Source organism: Schistocerca piceifrons, chromosome 1 (assembly GCF_021461385.2).
Source record: "Schistocerca piceifrons isolate TAMUIC-IGC-003096 chromosome 1, iqSchPice1.1, whole genome shotgun sequence".
Lineage (NCBI taxonomy): Eukaryota > Metazoa > Arthropoda > Insecta > Orthoptera > Acrididae > Schistocerca > Schistocerca piceifrons.
In genome coordinates this window covers 129,677,580-129,696,781 of record NC_060138.1, presented here as the reverse complement: position 1 = coordinate 129,696,781, position 19,202 = coordinate 129,677,580, and the positions used below count along the sequence as shown (strand labels likewise).

At 45.1% G+C, this 19,202-nt stretch overlaps 1 protein-coding gene and 1 non-coding gene across 2 annotated transcripts in view; both read right to left on the bottom strand.

The window, feature by feature from the left end:
• The window catches only part of LOC124788484 (probable G-protein coupled receptor Mth-like 1), a 539,206-nt gene that overhangs the window by 65,470 nt on the left and 454,534 nt on the right, over window positions 1–19,202 (bottom strand). Inside the window, exon 3 of the mRNA XM_047255788.1 lies at window positions 170–248. Within this exon, the coding sequence (XP_047111744.1) occupies window positions 170–248 (79 nt within the window). The remainder of the gene's footprint in view (window positions 1–169; window positions 249–19,202) is intronic.
• On the bottom strand, window positions 11,464–11,537 carry Trnat-ugu. Its single transcript has one exon. It is a non-coding gene; the product is annotated as a tRNA-Thr (tRNA).

Here is a 19,202-nt window from a genome sequence, read left to right as displayed (position 1 = left end):
CTGCTTGAGAGTTGATTCGTTGTGTTTATCATAGACTAGACAAAAAAAGAGTCTTAATTTTATGTACGGAAATTTCGTCTACGTACTTCCATACTTTTCTTGGTACTGGAATATGCAGATAAACGTATCATTCGCTCAGTTAGAGAAATATAAACACAATGAGACTCACCTGAACGTCCACCATATGTTTATACACATCGTGTTCAGCCAGAAGAACGCTGCCAGGAAGAAGAAGTGCATCGCGATCGCTGCAAACAGAACAGAAAAAAAATTCAGCTTCAAATAATCTTCCAGCTTTTGTGATGGGCGGTAGGCGGTAGTGGTTTTAAAAATATTTTCATTAGGTTTTCATAAAGTTTTGACATTAAATATTTGGTAAACAATTATAAAATTTATGAAGTACAGCGTTTAAAGCAAATTGGAACGATCACATAGATAATATTGTGGGTAGAGCAAACCAAAGACTGCGATTCATTGGCAGAACACTTAGAAGGTGCAACAGGTCTACTAAAGAGACTGCTGACACCACGCTTGTCCGCCCTATTCTGGAGTACTGCTGTGCGGTGTGAGATACGCGTCAGGTGGGACTGACGGTTGACATCGAAAAAGTACAAAGAAGGGCAGCTCGTTTTGTATTATTCCAAAATAGGGGAGATAGTGCCACAGACATGATACGTGAACTGGAGTGGCAATCACTAAACGGAAGCCGTTTTGTGTTGCGATGGGATCTTCTCGGCCGGCCGGGGTGGCCGAGCGGTTCTAGGCGCTACAGTCTGGAACCGCGCGAATGCTACGGTCGCAGGTTCGAATCCTGCCTCGGGCATGGATTCGTGTGATGTCCTTAGGTTAGTTAGGTTTAAGTAGTTCTAAGTTCTAGGGGACTAATGACCTCAGAAGTTAAGTCCCATAGTGCTCAGAGCCATTTGAACTATTTTTTTGGGATCACCAGTTTTCTCCTCCGATTGCGAAAACATTCTGTTGGCACCCACCTACATGGGGAGAAATGATCATCACGATAAAATAAGAGAAATCAGGGCTCGCACAGAAAAATTTAAGTGCTCGTTTTTCCGCGTGCCGTTCGAGAGTGGAACGGTAGACAGCTTGAATGTGGTACATTGTACCCTCTGCCAGGCACTTTATTATGAATAGTAGAGTAATCACGTAGACGTAGACATATAATAATATAGTATAGTTACTTCCATGTCGCGGTCTTAAACGCGCTGCTTCCCGAGCGGGAAGGCGTGCCGGTCCCCCGCACGAATCCGCCCGGCGGATTAGTGTCGAGGTCCGGTGTGCCGGCCAGCCTGTGGATGGTTTTTAATTCTTAAATGCATTATTTTTTATTTCAAGTTGTAAAAATTACGACGTTAGTTTATAGTGCCTACATCACGAAAAAAATTTTAATTAAATCAACAAAGCATTATTGTTGGGGGGGGGAGGTCCACTGGGGGCCGAACCGCAGAATATCCCTGGGTTCGGTGTGTGGCGGCGGTGGGGTGGGTGGACTGCTGTGGCCTGTTGTGGGGTTGTGAACTACTGAGGGCTGCGGCGGGACGAAGCCTCTCCGAAGTTTCTACGTCCCCGGTTTAATACTATACAATACAGTACAATACAATACGTTACTTCCCTACTTTGTAAACCACCAACACTGCGGAACAGGAGAGCGATTAGAAAAACTTCCTGCTAACAGAGATTAAAAAAAGTGGGCAGCAAGTAAAAAATGTTGGCTGCTGTCACAATCCACAGAAATAGCGAAGCCCAACTTATCTCGGGGACATAACACTGACATGCTTATACTACGGTTGTCCCCTAATTGTTCTTCTGCTGTACGTAGTACAGAACGGTGTAAAATATGTTCGCATCCCTCCGCATTTAGCGTTTTCTTAAGCGGAATAAATGAAATGAAATATACGGTGAGACTAGTATCGTGCTGTAAAAGCCAAGTTTGTGGGACAGCATAATTAAGGAGTCTGTCGAAATAAAGATGTCAGAAAATCTAGTAAACAGGGACAGAGGTTTCAATTTAAACATTGATTGAGGTCTGGCATTCAATTTGTTAAGATCTCGCCGGCCATTTCATCCACCAGAGCTAGAAAACGTTGATAGAATGTGTGTTTCACTGAACACCAGAGCCAGCTCATTAAAAACAAAACAAAAATGTAAAGGACCTAGAAGCTGTCGGGAACGTAATTCAGCTTTAAACAGCGGCGAGAGACACACCGTAGCTCACAGTCTGGTTAGAGTCCATGGACACACAACAACAAAATTCGAAGCACCTTAATACGGTGGCTGAGTCCGTCGTCGAAATTTTGTGTATAAAATGGAAACAACAACTTGACTAAGCACCTCATATTTTACGAGAGTTGGAAGTTAAATAGTGGCAACTATTTATTCACAACCGATACAAAAAGTTACATGTTTGCACCTGTTACTGTCCTTCAAAGTAGTCACCAGTGTTGTGTAGAACTCGTTGCCAGCGGTGTGGAAGGCGTAGTATACCGTTAGCAGAGCCTGTTCTGTTGATGGTGCGAATGGAGTGGTCTACTGCCTGTCGAATCTTTGGAACAGTTCTGAAGCGAATGCCACGAATGGTTCCTTCATCTTCGGAATCAAATCAAAGTCACAAGGACTTAAGTCCGGGGAGTATGGTGGATGGTACAGTACTTCTCAGTCCCATCGACCGAACAGAGCAGCCACAGCTTGCGCTGTTGATCCCCCGCGCATTGTCGTGCAGAATGAAGGATAGGTTGCGCAGGAAGTGTCGCCGCTTCTTTCGCAAAGCTGGTCGCAGGTCATAGACCAAAAACGAACAGTAATACGACTTAAGTCCTTGTGACTTTGATTTGATTCCTATGATGAAGGAACCATTCGTGGCATTCGCTTCAGAACTGTTCCAGGGATTCGACAGACAGTAGACCGCTCCATCCGCACCATCAACAGAACAGGCTCTGCTAACGGTATACTACGCCTTCCACATCGCTGGCAACGGGTTCTACACAACGCTGGTGACTACTTTGAACGACAGCAACAGGTGCAAACATGTAACTCTTTTGTATTGCTTGTGAATAAATAGTAGCCACTATTTAAGTTCTAACCCTCGTATTAATCAACATGAGAGATCGTATCTTTAATTCTGAGATAATTTGTTCAAAATGAAAATCTTATGTATGTGACTGCGGATTTGTTTATACATACACAGAGTAAAGCCGACGAGTTGATCGACATATTCGGAGTACATGAGTGTTAAACTGACGTCACAGTAAACGTGGAAGCATTTTCAAGAGCCACGATATACTTCGACACGAGAAAAATCTCTCCATCCCAGTAAAACCGTCCTCACACGGGAGAGAAAGCTTACATTGAAGCGGAGCCAGTCGAGTTTAGACGTCACAATATGGTACCTCATGTTTCACAGCACTCCCTAGTTTTTATACACTTCTGATGTCGTCAGCGTGGGGGCGATCTGTAGTATTATGGACACTGAGTAAATCTTTAACTGCCAAGATCGCTTATATGACTTATTCATATAGATTACCGTTTTCGGCTATTCTCTGTTGCCATATTAGGATCCGCAAACAATGGGACCGAAAGTGCTACGAAACAGCAACTAGGTCTAACGCCAAGCCGGCCATGGCGTCGAAACTTCAAGCTTCAAGCGTGCGCGGAGCCAAGGCCCGGACTATCATTCGGCTGCTCTCGGTCCTACTGGGGAGTGCCCGAAACAGCGAGACATTTTATTTATCATTGCGGTGCGGCATTATGCGGTCGGCACAACTCTCTTGAGTTCGCTATTTGTTCGTAGTGTTTGCACAAAAAAAGGCAATCTAGCGATCTATCATTATAATCCTTTAAAATAAATGGGATTGACAGAAGAGAGGGACGAGAATTCACATAAGGTACCGCTTATTTGCTGCGAAACTTTAGGATGATAAGAGCAAAATATTACAACGATCGACAGACGAGATTCACAGTTCTGTAACATCAAGAAGCACTTTGTGCCAAATTTTCTGGCAGGGAGCACTTGAAAATACTGGTGGTACGAATAGTAAAATTTCTAGAGTCGCACCCATTACTCCATTTTTAGTTGCAACGGTTTTCGACGCAAATAAACGAAGAATATGGCGACTTCATATATCACAGCAAAATATGTTGGTTAAGTCATGGGGGATGCCTGCAACGATTTTTCGATTTGAATCTAGCTATTGTTGAATTTATGAAGGAAAAGGGGGTTCAGGAACGAAAATTAGAACACCAGGAGTGGACTGCAAACTTCACATTTTGATTGCACTTGACTCTACCTTGTAATGCCTTACTGTGCTCAGTGTAATTTCTTTCTGATTTCATGGAGATGCATTTCAAAAGAAAATCGCATTGTTGAAGGACCATTTCTGGAAAGACAATACAGTTCCCGGAGCTCATGGGCATTAAAGTAAGCGCGAGGTATGGAGGATTCATTGTAGTCACGCAAGAATCACAACGATGGTTGACCGTTTCAGTTGAGAGGGCCCCTGTGGGTGAGCAGATGTAACTGTTTGACCTGCAAGGTTATTCCAGTTTCAATTACAAATCTTTTTACGTTAAAATTGTACGGGACGTCTTCGTTGCTTTTCTCGGGTAGATTTTCGAAGTACCTTAAATGAGATTTCAAAAGCTCTACAATATTTCGATCGACATATTTGTGGGAAAGACCTTTTTTCGATTTGAAACTAAGTAAGTCACGATTACGTGGCAGCTTGAGTACGAAACTCTTGAATTGTTCGCGTCTGTCCGTTCGCCGACAGTTTGTACTAGATAAAAATTACATTATTTCTTGAGCGCGCCAAAAATTATTAATTAATACCGAAAACTTACTCTGTTTGTGTTCTACATTGTAGAGAAATGTGAACTATGAAACCAAGTCATATGCAGTGCGACTGTACTGCAATTTAAATGTGGCACGTTCACTGTTTCCCAGTCTTGCCCTTTCTCGCATTCCGACAGCTTGGCGTGGAGGTGGGGGAAATATGAATGTTGATCTCGTGAACTATACTAGAAGTTGGCATGTCAGTTTTAAAATAACAGCTATGTACTCTCATGTTACTGTACCGGTTACGAGCTCTCGCATTCATCACCACTTTGCAACTGATAGATCCCATCGTAAACATTCTTAGTGATACATAATTACACCAGGCGGCTCAGAGGTAGTACGAATCGATGTTATCATTTCAAATTAGACTAACTGGATCTACTATTCCAAATAATTGCATATGCCCAAATTACCATCATAACATACAAGCCAAGTCAGTATTCTACAGGTATAAAAAATAGTCTATAAATCATGTGCTTCATTCATAAAACATAATTTACGTAAACCTTTTTACACCATTTTCCAAAATGTTTTGTAAATATTTTTTGTAAACATTTCATACAAATTCTTAAGAATACTTCAGCAAATATTTTACATAAAAATCACAAACAATTTGACAGCCTATAACCACTTAAAAGGTCTCTATGTACATCTAAACATCTGATATGTAGGTTGATTTTTAAGACATCCAGGAGTAGCTCCATATCTGCAGGTGCAGATATAATATTTCATCGAGAGTACATTCAAAGTGTAGATACCAACAATGGAGTGCTTCTCTTGTGAATTAACATATTTACATGACCCTCATAAATAAGTACGTGGATAAGCTCTTGTGAATATAGTACCTGATAACAAAAACACGAACACTATACAGCTCCATTGTTGGTGTATATACTTTACAGGTATTCTTGATAAAATACACTGAAGAACCAAAGGAAATGGTACATCTGTCCTAATATCGTGTAGGGCCGCCGCGAGAACGCAGAAGTGCCGCAACACGACGTGGCATGGACTCGAATAAAGTCTGAAGTAGTGCTGGAGGGAAATGACACAATGAATCCAGGGGGGGCTGCACATAAATCCGTAAGAGTACGAGGGGGTGGAGATATCTTCTGAACTGTACGTTCCAAGGCATCCCAGATATGCCCAATAATATTCGTGTCTGGGGAGTTTGGTGGCCAGTGTGTTTAAACCCAGAAGAGTGTTCTTGGAAACACTCTTGTAGCAATTCTGGATGTGTGGGACGTCGTACTGTCCTCCTGAATTTGCCTAAGTCTGTCGGAATGCACAATGGACATGAATGTATGCAGGTGATCAAACAGGATGCCTAGGCACCTGTTACCTGTCAGAGTCGTATCTAGACGTATCAAGGGCCCCAACTTACTCCAACTGCACACGCCCCACACCATTACAGAGCCTCCACCAATTTGAACAGTCCCCTGCTGTCATGCATTGATTCATGAGGGTGTCTCCATACCCGTAAACGTCCATCCGCTCGATACAATTTGAAACGAGACTCGTTCGAGCAGGCAACGTGTTTCCAGTCATCAACAGTCCAATGTCGGTGTTGACGGACGCAGGCGAGGAGTCATCAAGGGTACACGAGTGGGTCTTCGGCTCCGAAAGCCCATATCGATGAAGTTTCGCTGAATGGTTCGCACGCTGACACTTGTTGAAGGCCCAGCAGTGAAATCCGCAGCAATTTGCGGAAGGGTTGCACTTCTGTCACGTTGAACAATTCTCTTCAATCGTCGTCGTTGCTGTTTTTGCATGATCTTTTTCCGGCCGCAGCGAGATTTGATGTTTTACCGGTTTCCTGATATTCACGGAACACTCCTATAATGGTCGCACAGGAACAGCCCCATTTATTCTGTGTCCCACCTCTCGTGCGCTGACTATAACACCACGTTCAAACTCACTTAAATCTTGATAACTTGCCATTGTAGTAGCATTAGCCGATATAACAAGTGCGCCAGACGCTTGTCGTCTTATACAGGCGTCGCCGTCCGCAGCGCCTTGTTCTGCCCGTTTACGTATCTCTCTATTTGCAGATTCGCTAACTGTATCTTAATAGATCTGTAGAACTAAACCTAGCTACACCACCTCTGCCTCGATGTCCCGTTCGCAAAGGAGGCCCCGACTACCCTTCCTTACCGTACTGTCTGCGGGGCTAGAGGACCTAGTATTACTGCACGTACTCGAATTGCAAAATTTTATCACTATACGACACACAGTTAGGGAGACGTTTTACGCTTGTGAATTCCTTAAAGAACCTGTGGTGTGTATTTACTAGTAAGTATTGCTCCTAGACCTCGTCGCTAGCGGTATGGTAACGCTGCGTTACAGCTGCAGCCACCACCGTTGTCACCATGGACGGCTGACGGTGTTGGATCGCGCCCTCGGCAGTTGGGTAATGGCACCCCGCACGGTCCGACATTGGGCCAGACGCCGCCGCCACATTTATTTTCAGAGGCCGTGGCCGAGACCGCGCCTGCCTGCAGTTGCGATAAATATTAACGGCGCCACAACACACTCACACACCTCTTCCCTATCTTTCTTTTTGGCTCCTCGCCGCTGTGTGAGTCACGGTAGAAAGCCGTGAGAAGCACAGCTCCTGGCCTTGCAAACCGGCAGCCCCGCATGTCTCTCGCCGAATCACCTCTTTTGCCAAACGAAGTCAATTAATGATACGTAACATTTAGGGCTGCTGGAGTCAGAAGCTTTATTCCCACGTTTCATATAGAGGCGTAGCGCCGTATACCGAGATCCTGCCTTGGAGGCGGTTAAGTGGGAGACGTGTCTCAGAGATGGATAGAGACACATGGTGACGCGAGACTGGACGCGCACGTAGTTTATGTATCAGCCGATAGAGGACAATATTGGATAGGTGACTGATTTAGTTTCGATTGTGTCCACTAGAGTGCACAAAAGTAATAGAATGTTTTTCATAAACTGTTCTAGTATTTTCATAAACTGTTATGATGTCTTTTTGTGTTTGTAAAATGTTATAAATGTATTTTAGCAGTATGAATGATGCGTGAGTGTGGTTTAAGGTTAATATGAAGATAATTGTTTAACGAGTTATGTAGTAGGATTTAGTGTGGGAACGTTTCGAAGAAGTATGGATATGGACAAAGGGGATTTTATAGAATAGATTTGTAAAGTGAGTTTACGGTAAAGGCAAAGTTAATTCAGGTATAAATAAGAATAGTAAATAACTTTATGCATAAACAAAACTTCAGCATATTAGATAATTACGTCGGTAAAAAGTGCAGTCGTTAGGTTTACTATTTTGCGATTGGTTATTGATGAAAAGCGCGGACTGACGCGGGAGAGTGTTGTTTTCCTATTGGCTGTTGAGTAAACTGACCAATGGTAAAGCAATATTCTTCGCGCGCCTTTCTCTGCTGGTAGAGAAGACTTAGAGTATTCTAAAGAAGGGTGGGAGCCTAGCCATGAAACAGTTCGGACGTATGTAGTAGTAGTTCCGATGGAAACGGAAAGTTGCCCGATCTAGCAGTGTTTCATACATCAAAAGCGTGGTAAAGTGACGGCATAATTATTCCGACGGGCGTGTAGAAATTTCGGAATTTTAAGTGAATTTCGTGACGAGAAAAGACATATATTCCGCGTGGCGTATTGAGCAGGTCGGTGGCTAAAAACTGTGACTACATTTGGTACCGGCGGACTTAATATTTGGCGAGCATTCTCAATCAAAAACAATCAGTATTTTTGTAGCTATTACGTTTTCGGGAAATGTAACACCATAAACTTGCTAACGTGAGTGAAAGGGATTGTGAGTGACTGTGCGCACGGGCTTGGCAGTAATACTTAATCACCTAAGTTTCAGACTATATTAATTGAGGACAAAATTTCCAACCTTTCATTTCGTGTGAAAACTTTCTCCCGAAACGTAGATTAGTGACTTCAATTGCAGCCTGGCTCTGAGCACTATGGGACTTAACATCTGTGCTCATCAGTCCCCTAGAACTTAGAACTACTTAAACCTAACCAACCTAAGGACATCACACACATCCATGCCCGAGGCAGGATTCGAACCTGCGACCGTAACAGTCGCGCGGTTCCGGACTGAGCGCCTAGAACCGCAAGACCACCGCAATTGCAGCCTGGTTCACGGCGAAGTACAGTAGGTTTCGCTCGGCTTTCCCACTGATGATCTGCTGAGACAATGTTCACAGGTAGGTGCAGGTACGTCGTAATAGGACGGAAAGAACCGCGCCGCCGCAATGTCTCAGCAGAGCCAAAATGTAGTGGTTATCACATGACGTCATGGAGTGGAGTGAGGTACGAGCAACAGATGCTACACTTACACCTATCGTCAGAAATTGCGCCAAAACTGTCGTATGATTGGCTTCCGTAATAAAAGATGGACGGATTACCTTCCAGCCAGTACGACAAAACTCATATTTTCGTTCACCAATTACTACTAAATTACCATTCAGGCTCTGATCATGATACTAGGGGAGAACCACTTAATGCTGAACTATCACTGCATCATCAAAACTTCATTTTATATTAACTTTTACAAAACATCTGAGTACGTAGAACGAGCCGAATCGCTCCGTGTATCGTCGGCTTCTGGCTATACGTTTCAGAAGTAAAAGGAGGGACCGATCTGTTTGTTAGGTTGGAAGGACTGCGTTGCGCGTCGAAGGTCGGGACCCGCGAGCAATGCAGAGCATATCTGAGTTTAGGAAACTGCAACTTTATTTCTGAAATATTACCAAAGTTTGCTACCACATTTAAAAGTGAGCTTAATTTTTGGTTAATAAGAATGATTAGTGACGCTTGCAGGCGCGCGCTACCACACACTATTAGTCAACAGTATTTTATTTTGTCTGATGCAATGCCCATAGTAAAAAACGAAATATATGCAGCATACCTTCCAACTTTCAAAAAACAAAAATCTGGAGATTCAGTTTTAAAAACCGCGGCACATTTTCACTGTAATCTCGAGGCAGCTGATGTGAGTCTCTCTTCCTATGACGTCACAAAATATATATATAACGGCCGTAAAATGGCAAATGAAAACTACCCAAAACGTTGATTCGTAAAACAAAGGACAGTCAACCACTAACCTATATCGAGCTCGTACGTGGTGCACTAAAAACCGTAGTACAAAACTGTTGACGTACAATTTTTTTCCGTTATAACACTTCGACTTTGAATTTCGTCATCTTATTTTCAACTTTAACTTCTTGTAACGGCGCACGATGCTACAAAGTGCCGTACTAAAACTCTCTGATCCCAGGCGGCTACCCCTTTTCGAACATTTCATTCCAGTGATTTTTAAATTTTTCTCCATTACCGACTTGCGCTGCCCATATTGACTGTTGGGCGACCATCCGCTTTCATTGCACGACCGCGAATGTTTTTCACTGCCGCACTTGTCAATTTGCAATCGAGCATATCTATGTACGAGTCTTAAAATCTCCTGCTTCTTTAAACCGTTTCCCGACCTCCCTTGTTACTTCCTATACAGCTCTCTATGCACATGACTGTGTTCACAGCGCTTATGGGTGTGGGACTGCCCTACAAACACTACCTCGCTTGATAGGTGCCCTGACGTCATTGCTGGCGTGGTTGTCCGTTGATCGGAATGCCATCGCCGGCCGAGATGGCCGAGCGGTTCTAGGCGCTTCAGTCTGGAACAACGCGACCGCTACGGTCGCAGGTTCGAATCCTGCCTCGGGCATGGATGTCTGTGATGTTCTTAGGTTAGTTAGATTTAAGTAGTTCTAAGTTCTAGGTGACTGATGACCTCAGCTGTTAAGTCCCATAGTGCTCAGAGCCATTTGAACCATTTGAAATGCCATCTTCTGAGCAGAACTCGATAGTAACGACATATGTTGACAGTTAGTGTGATTATATCGTGAATTAGACATAGGACGGGGAACTAGCAGTTTGTTGCTTTAATTTTGGAAACCTGTGTATATGGCATTCCTATAAACTATGGAATTTATTATCCCAATGAGAGAGAGCCTTAGCCACTTACTTGGCTGCTGCATTACAGCAGAAACTGCGGACTCAGGGTCTTGTGCTACCTCTCATCTGAGACGACGGCATCGCCTAAAGACGCCAGGCTGGTGGACAAATTTAGAAATTCTGTGTTTTGCTTTGATGCGGCAAGACTCAACTGCACACCTTACACGTCCGGCTACTCAATTATAAATGGAGGCAGTTGCGCGCAGTCTGTGGTGACAGAGAAAAAGGAGTCGCAGATTCATTCGTCTGATGTCTGAGTTACGTCACGTCCAGTCTCGGTGTGTATTTACGTGTTTGCGAGGAACGCCGCATATGGCATGGGAAGAACAGTTTCACCTCTGCATGTTCTCTGTCATCCTCTCACCTGCTTTTTCCCAGCATGACTCTCCTTTCCTCCCCCATCACCACCCTCTCTCAGTCTATATTTGAGCCGCCGAGAGGCAAAGTGGTACGACTCAATTTTTCCTAGTTCTGAGAAATGAAGGATTTTGCGTTTCGATTAATGTAAATTATTGCTTTACAATAATTCGTGATTCAATGATAATTAATCGAAACCCTCAGCTGCCGGCAGGTGTTGTTGATATATCTCGATGGAGACAGCTGGAAATGTGTGCCCCGACCGGGACTTGAACCCGGGATCTCCTGCTTACATGGCAGACGCTCTATCCATCTGAGCCACCGAGGACACAGATGAATAGCGCGACTGCAGGGACTTATCCCTTGCATGCTTCCCGTGAGACCCACATTCCCAACTGTCCACAATTCTACATATATATAATGTACCTAATAGATATTTGCCCATCCACTCATTACTCGCGCACACTTTGGCGGTTCCCGTAAGAGTTCGGACAACCTGTGCGCATTCGCACGGACGAAGGTCAATGGCTGGGTAGCCTTTAACTATATATATGAAGATAGTAACTGCTCTCGAAAGAACAGATACCACTGATGACCGTGCAGGTTCTCTCGAATAAATGATAATTAATTGAAACCCTCAGCTGCCGACAGGTGTTGTTGATATACGTCTATGGGGACAGCTGAAAATGTGTGCGCCGACCGGGACTCGAACCCGGGATCTCCTGCTTACATGGCAGACGCTAAATCCATCTGAGCCAACGAGGACACAGATGAATAACGCGACTGCAGGGACTTATCCCTTGCACGCTTTCCGTGCGAGTAATGAGTGGATGGGCAAATATCTATTAGGTACATTATATATGTAGAATTGTGGACAGTTGGGAATGTGGGTCTCACGGGAAGCGTGCAATGGATAAGTCCCTGCAGTCGCGCTATTCACCTGTGTCCTCGGTGGCTCAGATGGATGCCGACACGGTAGCTCAGCGTGTTCGGTCAGAGGGTTAACTGCCTTCTGTAATAAAAAAAACTGAGCTAATCGATCAACAACGAACTTAAGCGGGTGTCTTACGGTGTCCGCCCCGAACAAATCTGTAATAAAAAAAACTGAGTGGAAGGATCACCAAACGAACTTGAACGGATATCATGTGACGTCCGCAACGAACAAACACAACGATAAAAAAAAAGAGCAGGAGATCCCGGGTTCGAGTTCCGATCGGGCACACATTTTCAGCTGTGCCCATCGAGGTATATCAACAACACCTGTCGGAAGCTGACGTTTCAGTTAATTATCATTTATTCTAGAGAAGCTCCACGGTCATCAATGGTATCTGTTCTTTCGAGAACAGTTACTATCTTCATATATTCGTGATTCATTTGATGAAACGTACAAATGAAATATTATAATTACGTTTACTACAGACATTTTAGTTATTTGTACCTTAAATTCGGTTTTATAGTCCGTAAAAGTTGGACTACCACTTTTCCTCTCAGATATTTACTTCTATTGAAATGTAAACCGGTATAAATCAAGATTTGTACCATGTTTCTTATGAACTTTTTGGTGAAACTGGATACCTGAGAAGAAACACCCTGTCTTTTAGTCTCCGTAACAGCAATTTATTTGTAAAACATAAACATAATACGATATAGTAAATGTGAGTCTGCCCTTTATGCACTTTTCTCCCACAAACTGAGTTAAAATAATTGCGTTATTGTTGTTAAATACTAGAAAGCTACCAACTAAGGCTGTCTAATAGTTCAGCAGTGCTTCATCTATGGATTATAAATAAACTGTTGTTTCCAAATGTCGAAATTTCTTAACGTGTACGTTTTGTCAAGCTGGTATTTCAAGAGTCTTTATAACGGAACATGTCTGTTTACTCGATTTCACTGTCCACGTCATCTTCCTCTGCTGAAAGGTCAATATGTCCAGGTCCAGACTTCCGTGCCGAACTTGCAGTTGTCAGTTGGTTGAAAAAAGCGTGGTGCGCCGAAGGGATGTACGGGATAAGTGTGATTCTGTCCCTCCTTTTCGCTTCGGTGACAGGTCGCATAGGATTGTTGAGAGCGACGAGTTGAACACAAGACAGGCGCGGACGGTCACGAGCAAGAAGTGAACTTGTAATATCCAAAGTGGTTCGACGGATTCATGCATCATGAGATTCTTTGCATAAAACGAGATGTAGACAGTCTTTCTGGAAACGAAGCCATCGAACGTGAAAGTAACTGAACTTTTCAATTTGCGTGTTATTCTTTTTAAATGTCATACTTTTCGCTAGTTACTTTGTTGAGACAGAATCATTAAGGGCCATTCTACAAACGGTAAAGGCTTGTTTTATCCTGGCCTTTTGAATGGCATTACACCAATCGTCCCGAGTGAAGTTCTTGATTTTGTCCCGACAACTCTGAAATCCCGATCGTTTACCAGAAAGGAGAGTATTAATAACATCAACTTATGGTCGACCCTGTGGATCTCATTACTTGATTTCTTTACAGTCTCTGTCCAAATTAGCACAGGTTTTGAATTCCGATTTCGACCAATTGCTGCGTCACTGTATGCTATTACGTAATGTGCAACATGAGCATGGAGTTCTACATGTTTTAAAAGGCAAAAACCTACTTCTTGGGAGCTTTTTCATGACATAATTCTCATCCCAGATGTACATAAAGGCAAGCGACCTTACAAACCTAAAGAAAGACAACAATGCTTATATTTACTAGCATTGTTGCATGGCCTTTTTTAATTTTAAAGTGTAAATAAACAACACAGAACAACACGAGCATGTGGCCTTTCCGCTGGTCTTATACCACTATTCTCGCGAACGCACTTCACTCTGGTGAGAGTGGAAGAATGCATTTGGCGCACATTCCGTACATTGTGAGTAAACTCAGTGATTTAACTCAAAAATTAAAATTTTTTGACTTAAATTACTTTGGTTCTCAGCGGCTCATTTTTGCTCTCTCCGCTTTCCTATCCACCTTGCTTATTTTTCACTCTTTCAGAGAAAAGCGGTTTGACTTTCGGAAGAAATCTACGTTCACAATTTATCCCTTGTTCGTCAACCAATACAGTTCGCAGGCGTTTCCGTCCCCGGCCCTTCCCCTTTTCTGCTTTAGACTTCCCTGAAAGCTGTGAGGCAATTCATTTAAGTAATTATTAGATGTAACTGATTTTTGTTCAAATGGCTCTGAGCACTATGGGACTTAACATCTGAGGTCATCAGTCGCCTAGAACTTAGAACTACTTAAACCTAAATAACCTAAGAACATCACACACATCCATGCCCGAGGCAGGATTCGAACCTGCGACCGTAGCGGTCGCGCGGTTCCAGACTGAAGCGCCTAGAGCCGCTTGGCCACAACAGATTTTTGTCCCAGAAATAATATATAAATAATTCTTTAGGCTTCCCGGCGATCTAATGACATCTTGGGTTGTTGGGTGTTCTGCCGGATATCAGCGTCGTACTTACACGGTATTTCGGTAGTCTCAGGTCGCACCTGATGGAGGTAACGAGTTACGCTACCGAAGTACCGTGCAAATACGACGCTGATATCCGGCAGAACACCCGACAACCCAAGATGTCAAATTATAAATAGTTACAATATCGTGGTACCCACCAAGGTTTCGGGGGACCTACACTCCTGGAAATGGAAAAAAGAACACATTGACACCGGTGTGTCAGACCCACCATACTTGCTCCGGACACTGCGAGAGGGCTGTACAAGCAATGATCACACGCACGGCACAGCGGACACACCAGGAATCGCGGTGTTGGCCGTCGAATGGCGCTAGCTGCGCAGCATTTGTGCACCGCCGCCGTCAGTGTCAGCCAGTTTGCCGTGGCATACGGAGCTTCATCGCAGTCTTTAACACTGGTAGCATGCCGCGACAGCGTGGACGTGAACCGTATGTGCAGTTGACGGACTTTGAGCGAGGGCGGACAGTGGGCATGCGGGAGGCCGGGTGGACGTACCGCCGAATTGCTCAACACGTGGGGCGTGAGATCTCCACAGTACATCGATGTTGTCGCCAGTGGTCGGCGGAAGGTGCACGTGCCCGTCGACCTGGGACCGGACCGCAGCGACACACGGATGCACGCCAAGACCGTAGGATCCTACGCAGTGCCGTAGGGGACCGCACCGCCACTTCCCAGCAAATTAGGGACACTGTTGCTCCTGGGGTATCGGCGAGGACCATTCGCAACCGTCTCCATGAAGCTGGGCTACGGTCCCGCACACCGTTAGGCCGTCTTCCGCTCACGCCCCAACATCGTGCAGCCCGCCTCCAGTGGTGTCGCGACAGGCGTGAATGGAGGGACGAATGGAGACGTGTCGTCTTCAGCGATGAGAGTCGCTTCTGCCTTGGTGCCAATGATGGTCGTATGCGCGTTTGGCGCCGTGCAGGTGAGCGCCACAATCAGGACTGCATACGACCGAGGCACACAGGGCCAACACCCGGCATCGTGGTGTGGGGAGCGATCTCCTACACTGGCCGTACACCACTGGTGATCGTCGAGGGGACACCGAATAGTGCACGGTACATCCAAACCGTCATCGAACGCATCGTTTTACCATTCCTAGACCGGCAAGGGAACTTGCTGTTCCAACAGGACAATGCACGTCCGCATGTATCCCGTGCCACCCAACGTGCTCTAGAAGGTGTAAGTCAACTACCCTGGCCAGCAAGATCTCCGGATCTGTCCCCCATTGAGCATGTTTGGGACTGGATGAAGCGTCGTCTCACGCGGTCTGCACGTCCAGCACGAACGCTGGTCCAACTGAGGCGCCAGGTGGAAATGGCATGGCAAGCCGTTCCACAGGACTACATCCAGCATCTCTACGATCGTCTCCATGGGAGAATAGCAGCCTGCATTGCTGCGAAAGGTGGATATATACTGTACTAGTGCCGACATTGTGCATGCTCTGTTGCCTGTGTCTCTGTGCCTGTGGTTCTGTCAGTGTGATCATGTGATGTATCTGACCCCAGGAATGTGTCAATAAAGTTTCCCCTTCCTGGGACAATGAATTCACGGTGTTCTTATTTCAATTTCCAGGAGTGTATAAACATCAATATCATTTCGACAGAGTTGTGGAAATAATCTATGGAACATGGACCTAAAACTTTCATTGACAGCCATACTCCGTATGCCACCTTACGGTGTATAGTGAAGAGTATATCAGGTGTGTGGTGTTGCTACACAGTTGACCGAAAAAAAAAGTGAAATGATCGTATGGCATTGTTGGCCGGGTGGCCCCACTCGGGTTCGGGCGCCAAGTGAAAGTCTTATTTGAGTCGACACCACATTGGGCGACTTGCGGCCAATGATGAGGATGAAATGATGACGAGGACAACACAACACCCGGTCCACGAGCGGAGAAAATTTCCATCCCGGCCGGGAATCGAACCCGGGCCCGCTGCATGGGAGGCAAGCACATTACCACTTTTTTGTTTTTTGTTTTGTTTTTAATCTCATTTTGTTCGTTATGACTCTTTGTATTTGTTCTTTGTTGATCCGTTCACTCAGTTCTTTATTACAGAAGGCAGCTAACCCTCTGACTGAGCTACCGTGCCGGCTGTCAGCTAAGCAGCCGGACACATAGTTGACTGCTAATATGAATTTCCATTCGTTGCAGATTAGGCTTTCTACAGTATAAGAAGGGAAAAGTAACACGATACAAACAACAAGGATGATAATAACAAATGAAAATCTTCTGTTCAAGTTTTCTTCTAATGTTGTGTGTGTGTGTGTGTGTGTGTGTGTGTGTGTGTGTGTGTGTGTGTGTGTGTGTGTGTGTGTGTGTGAATTTCTATGGGACCAAACTGCTGAGGTCATCGGTCCCTTGACTTACACACTACTTAAACTAACTTATGCTAAGAACAACACACACACCCATGCCCGAGGGAGGGGCCGCGCTCTAATGTTGTCATACGACTTAAACATTCAAGGAGCACCGTATAACAACAATTTATAATATATTTTTCAGATAAAATTAATTTCCATCTATGTGCGCCGGCCGGTGTGGCCGAGCGGTTCTAGGCGCTTCAGTTTCGAACCGCGCGACCGCTACGGTCGCAGATTCGAATCCAGCCTCAGGCATGGATGTGTGTGATGTCCTTAGGTTAGTTACGTTTAAGTAGTTTTAAGTTCCAGAGGACTGATGACCTCAGATGTATTCTCTCCCAAGGCAAGCTCCTGGTCCTTGCTATACCGGATACTAGCACTAGGTCCACACGTGTTCCATCGGGGGCAGATCTGGAGATCTTGCTAGCCATGGAGGCACCTCAGCATCACGCGGACAGTTCATAGAGACATGCCACGCGTGGACGGGTATTTTCCTATTGAAAAAGGATCTGTCGCTTGAGGGAAAACTTGAGGATGCAGGATATCTCCGCGACGTACGGTTGTGCCTCCAGAGTTCACTCAATGTCTACCATCCATAACCTGATGGCTTCCCACACCAGCAACTGCTGCATCTCTCCAAAATTTTGGAAAAATGGGACACCGCCATACCGACGATGGTCATTCATCAGGAGTCAATGCTTCCCGGTAACGCCACCACTCTCTATCTGTTTGTGTTGTGGTGTTGATCCCAGAGTAGGCACGCAAATGGAATAAACGGGCTAAGAAGAGCAGATAATGGAATGAGAGTAAATCGAAGAAAGACGAAAGTAGTGAGAAGTAGCAGAAATGATAACAGCGAGAAATTTAACATCAGGACTAGTGATCACGAAGTAGATGAAGTTAAGGCAATCTTCTACCTAGTAGCAAAATAGCCCATGGTGGGCGGAGCAAAGAGTACATAAAAAGCAGACTGGCACTGGTAAAAAGGCCATTCCTTGTCAAGAGAAGTCTAATACACTCATGCTCATAAATTAAGGATAATGCTGATACATGGTGAAACAACGCTCTGGTGGGAGGTTTGCGGGTTTAAATCACCTTGGAGTATGACCATACGGTGTATTTGACCTGCGATCGTCGCACAGTGGCGCTGGTAGCAGTCCACATACGCAGAGGTGTGTTGGTACATGTCTGAGAACGGTGCAGCGAGTAAGTGTGCAGACGTTTTCAGACGTGCTAATGGTGACTGTGTGTTGAAAATGGCTCAAAGACCACATATTGATGAAGTTATGAGGGGTAGAATACTAGGGCGACTAGAGGCTGCTCAAACACAGCAGAACCAATAAAGCCTGGTGTCAAGGACACAGTACATGGTCATTGGAACAGTGGTCCCAGGTTATGTTCACGGACGAGTCCAGGTATAATCTGAACAGTGAGTTACGGCGGGTTTTCATCTGGCGTGAACCAGGAACCAACCCCTTAATGTCCTTGAAAGGAATCTGTATGGAGGTCGTGGTTTGATCGTGTGGGGTGGGATTATGATTGGTGCACGTACACCCCTGCACATCTTCGACAGAGGAACTGTTAACAGGTCAGGTGTATCGGGACGTCATTTTGCACCAGTATGTCCGCCTTTTCAGCGGTGCAGTGGGTCCCACCTTCCTCCTGATGGATGATAACGCACGGTCCCACCGAGCTGCCATCGTGGAGGAGTACCTTGAAACAGAAGATATCAGGCGAATGGAGTGGCCTGCCTGTTCTCCAGACCTAAACCTCACCGAGCACGTCTGGGATGGTCTCGGTCGACGTATCACTGCACGTCTTCAAACCCCTAGGACACTTCAGGAGCTCCGACAGGCACTGGTGCAAGAATGGGGGGCTATACCCGAGCAGCTGCTTGTCACCTGATCCAGAGTATGCCAACCCGTTGTGCTGCCTGTGTACGTGTGCATGGTGATCATATCCCATATTGATGTCGGGGTACATGCTCAGGAAACAGTGGCGTTTTGTGGCATATGTGTTTCGGGACGGTTTTCTCAACTTATGACCAATACCATGGACTTCGAGATCTGTGTCATGTGTGTTCCCTATGTGCCTATGCTATTAGCGCCAGTTTTGTGTAGTGCCACGTTATGTGGCACCACATTCTGCAA